We start from the raw sequence: 4218 nt of genomic DNA, 5'->3' as shown, positions 1-4218 counted from the left end.
ATACAGTGTTCTGCCTGCATGTATGCTGGAGGGCCAGAAGAGGGCATCCAATCCCATTACAGATGGCTGTGAGCCACCATGTGGTTACTGGGAATCAAACTGAAGACCTCTGGAAGAGCAGTCGGTGCCCTTAACCAGTGAGCATCTCTCCAGCCTAGTAGTGTGAATTTTTAATCCCAATACCTAGGAGCCAGAGTCAGATGCAGACAGATCTCTATGAGTTCAGGATCAGCCTAGACTATTTATATACTTCCAGGCTGGCCAGGGCTACACAGTAAGACTCCATCTTAAAAACAGCCTGGGTAACTTAATAGGATCCTGTATTAAAATAAAAACAAGGGTTAGGGCTATAGCTCAATTGTAGAGCACCTGCCTGCCATACACAACACTCTAGGTTAAGAAAAAAAGTCACAGGGTTGGCAGCATTTTATTACCTGTCTTTTCGAAATAATTATGAAAGAGCTTAAGAGAACATGCAAGATAAAATGAGTGTTTCTTGACAATATTTTCAACTTATAATACTATATCTGATTTAGTGAACTAATTGTTACTTACAAGTTTAAACATATTTGTAGGTACTAGAGAAAGAACGTTAGGTAAAATGGGTATTTCCCCCTCATTGGATTTAATCATAGTGTGTGTGTGTGTGTGTGTGTGTGTGTGTGTGTGTGTGCGCGTGTGCATGTGGTTTACGTGCATGGGGCTCTATGTGCTTGTGGAGGACAGAGGAAAAAGTCCTTCCTTATCTCCATCCTATTTCCTTGCAACAGAGTCTCTTGCTGATGGCTAGCAAGCCTCCATGACCCTTCTGTTTCCACCCATGCCTGGCTTTTGACATGGGTGCTGGGATTTAAATGCACATGCTTATGTAGACAGTGTTGTTACCCATCTCTCTAGCCCCTTCATCACAGCTTTTTTTCATTGCAGGGAACTGAACATCACTCTATCACTGATCCCAGCCCATTAATCAGACTTTTCAAAGATGTCCTCCCACTGGGAAAACAGTCCTGATATAAAAATGAAACTTTAAAGTAGAAAAAAATAAGGCAGTGCCCTAAATTCATGACACAACTAGAAAAGAATGTTACTATGATGTGTTCAAAGGTAAGGGCTTTCTTCACCTTTGAGGATTGCTGGTCCTGCTTGGCTTCAGAGCCAAAGGTGTACACCTGTAGTTCAGAAATATTTTAAGTCATCCCTTTGGGTTTTCCTTTTTTTAAAAAAGTAATCCATATATATTTGAATATATAAATTAACTTGCATTTATTGCAAATGGTGTATACTCACATTAAGTAATAAAGTATTAATAAAAGCTGAATAAGTGACTTACTCTCTCTTTCCAGAAGTTCTTTAGCATTAAAATAAAGATAGCATTGTTCTGGGAGTTGAATAAGTCATAGAAACAGTCAGGCGGTGGTGGTGCACGCCTTTGATCCCAGCACTTGGTAGGCAGAGGCAGGCGGATTTCTGAGTTGGAGGCCAGCCTGGTCTACAGAGTGAGTTCCAGGACAGCCAGGGCTACACAGAGAAGCCCTGTCTTGAAAAACCAGGAAAAAAAAAACCATGGAAACAGTTCTAACTCATAATAAGTGTTCAATAAATGTCAGCTCTTTTTATTGTCATATAATAAGCTGGTTATACTTACTCTTTTGTTGAGACAAATAACAGGCCACAGGCTGCACCCCAGGGTACAGCAGCAGCAGAGACATCCACACAGCAGCCATTTCACATTGACAGGGAGAGCCTTTTTCAAGCATGAGTTCACACGGCCAATGCTGGTCTTAAATTCTTCTGGAGCCACCTAAAATAGGGGGACTCTCTTTAAGGGTTTGTTGGCAGTTCCCCCCTACCTCTAATCCTAAGGAAAATGCCATATCACAAATATTTCAATGTTTCAATATATTCTCTCCATAAATCTGTATCATATACTCTTGGAAGACTTAGCAAGTAAAGCAATACAATTTCATGGTTGAAGAACTTTGCATAATATTCACAATGTTCTAAAATGACCAACAATAAATGGAAAGCAACAGGAGTAGATGGAAAACTCATGGGAAAAAAATTCAGCGTCTGGTTGTACAAGCAAAACTTTGGAAAGGGATCCCCATCAAGCATTTTTGTTAGCAAACATTCCTGTTTGCTAACAATGTTGCTCACAGTCTTCAGGTACCCTGACTCAAAACTGGGCTTTAGTTAGAAGCCTAAAACAAAACCAAAACCAAACAACCAGAGGAATGAAATTAAAGCAGGCATTGATAATAATCCCCAATTACTTTGAAATAAACTCTCTTAATACCCCCGTTTTTTTTTTCTGGCAAATCTGTAATTTAATAGTTAAACTTGCTATTGTTTACATTAACAAAAAATGGTATCTGGTAATTATGTTTAAAGCTATCGGTTAGTATTCAGCCCACATCAGACTCATAACCACTCTGAGTTTTGAAGGTTGAAAAGTCTTTACCTCTGTTCCTGGAAGTAGTTGCTTGTGCGTCTCTATAAACAATGACAGAGTCCATTCGAAAGCATGAGTATGATCCACGTAAGTTAAGATTTGCACCAAAAATTCTCCTTTTAACTTACATGATTCAAAAGAACACTAAAAATAGTGTGCTTTTGGTAAAATCATGTTTCTGGATCACCAAGATGATACCATGTCATTTAGAAAGGGAGTAGATGGAAAACTCATTGGAAAAATTCAGCATCTGGTTGTAAAAGCAAAACTTGTGATGTCGGTAAAAAGATAAGTTGCTCTAAAATGAAAGCTACACAATTGACATCACAAATCTAAAAGCTTCACGCTTCACACAGGTGTGTTTTTTTTACTTTCAACGGGTCTGTCTTAGAATCCACACAAACACAGGTATTAATGGCTGCTCTAGAGACTCAGTTCAGCACTATAACAGTGAAAACATGAAGTAGATAAGCTTTATTAGAATTGTTTGTGTCACCTGTAAGTTAATTACTTACTCCACGAACTGGCTATTCTTGCTAACAATGACCAGTTTTGAAACTGTAGAACTTAAAATGTAGTTTACATAGGGAAAATGGGCTCCATTCTCCATCTACACTGCTAACAATGTGATACAGCCGCAGTCACTGGGCACCAAGAATTCCAATGAAGTAACATTTCTGGGGGTAAATATAAAAATAAATTGAGAGAATCATGCTTTATAATTGAAATAAGAAAACATTTTAAAACTAAATCTGGAGACTTGCTTCTACTTCTTGCCATGCCTGGGAAAACCCACATATAAAATAATTTTTTTTAAAAAATAGATTTACTTATTTATGTATAGTGTATAGTGTTCTGCCTGCATGTATGCCTGTAGGCCAGTAGAGGGCACCAGATCTCACTAAAAAAATGGTCATGAGTCACCGTGTGGTTGCTAGGAATTGAATTCAGGACCTCTGGAAAAACAGCTAGTGCTCTTAATCACTGAATCATCTCCCCCAACTCTTACCCATCCTTCCTTTTAAATCAAGACAGGATTTCTCTGTGCAGACTTGACTGTCCTGGAACTCTGTACACCAGGCTTGTCCTTGAACTCACAGAGATCTGTCTGTCTCAGAGTTCCAACTGTTGGGACTAAAACTGTGTACTACTACCAACCAGCTAAGACCAGCTCATTTAATTTTTCTTAATTACAATTCTTTATATATCAGGTGAAATGGTATAGTTTTTGTTTTTAATTAATTTATTGTATTGTACTAATGTATTTTATGTATATTTTATGTATGAGGGTTCTGTCTGCAGAGGGCATCAGGATCCCATTATATAGCTGACCATGAGCCATACCATGTGGTTGCTGGGGCTTGAACACAGGACCTCTTGGAGAGCAGCCAGTGCTCTTAACCACTAAGCCATCTCTCCAGCTCTGATATAGACACTAGAAATCGAAGTTCTAATTTGGACGGGATTTCTTACCTAGAATACTTTGGGAAAAAAAAGTCTGTAAATCACATCTCAGATGTAGAGATAGAAAATCTGTTGCTTGAATTCTCTGAAAGCAAAGGGATTGATCAAATGCGCATGGAAAGCCTCAGGTTTCTTACACATGGATTACAAATAAAAGGATAATGTGCAATGTGTGGAGGGAAACGGCAATATTCTTCAGGTCTGGAGTTTCTCAGAGCTATTCCTTTCCCCTCTTTACTTCCTCTCCTCTTTTTTCAGACCCAGGGCTGGAAGCCAGGGGCTAGCCCATGGTAAGCAGGTAT

The 4218-nt window shown here is 39.0% G+C and overlaps 1 protein-coding gene across 3 annotated transcripts in view; it reads right to left on the bottom strand.

Moving 5' to 3' along the window:
- Positions 1–4218, bottom strand: part of Chic1 (cysteine rich hydrophobic domain 1) — a 39295-nt gene that overhangs the window by 21827 nt on the left and 13250 nt on the right. Inside the window, exons 3-4 of one of the 3 annotated variants that reach the window (XM_031366086.1) lie at positions 1646–1801; positions 1122–1169 (exon numbers count right to left, since the gene is read on the bottom strand). In XM_031366086.1, the coding sequence (XP_031221946.1) occupies positions 1122–1169; positions 1646–1801 (204 nt within the window). Of the gene's footprint in view, positions 1–262; positions 1170–1645; positions 1802–4218 lie in introns of those variants that run through there. The other 2 variants (XM_031366077.1, XM_031366095.1) reach the window with 2 other exon arrangements.

Source organism: Mastomys coucha, chromosome X (assembly GCF_008632895.1).
Source record: "Mastomys coucha isolate ucsf_1 chromosome X, UCSF_Mcou_1, whole genome shotgun sequence".
NCBI classification, from domain to species: Eukaryota; Metazoa; Chordata; class Mammalia; order Rodentia; family Muridae; genus Mastomys; species Mastomys coucha.
This window is presented reverse-complemented; position numbering and strand designations above follow the sequence as displayed.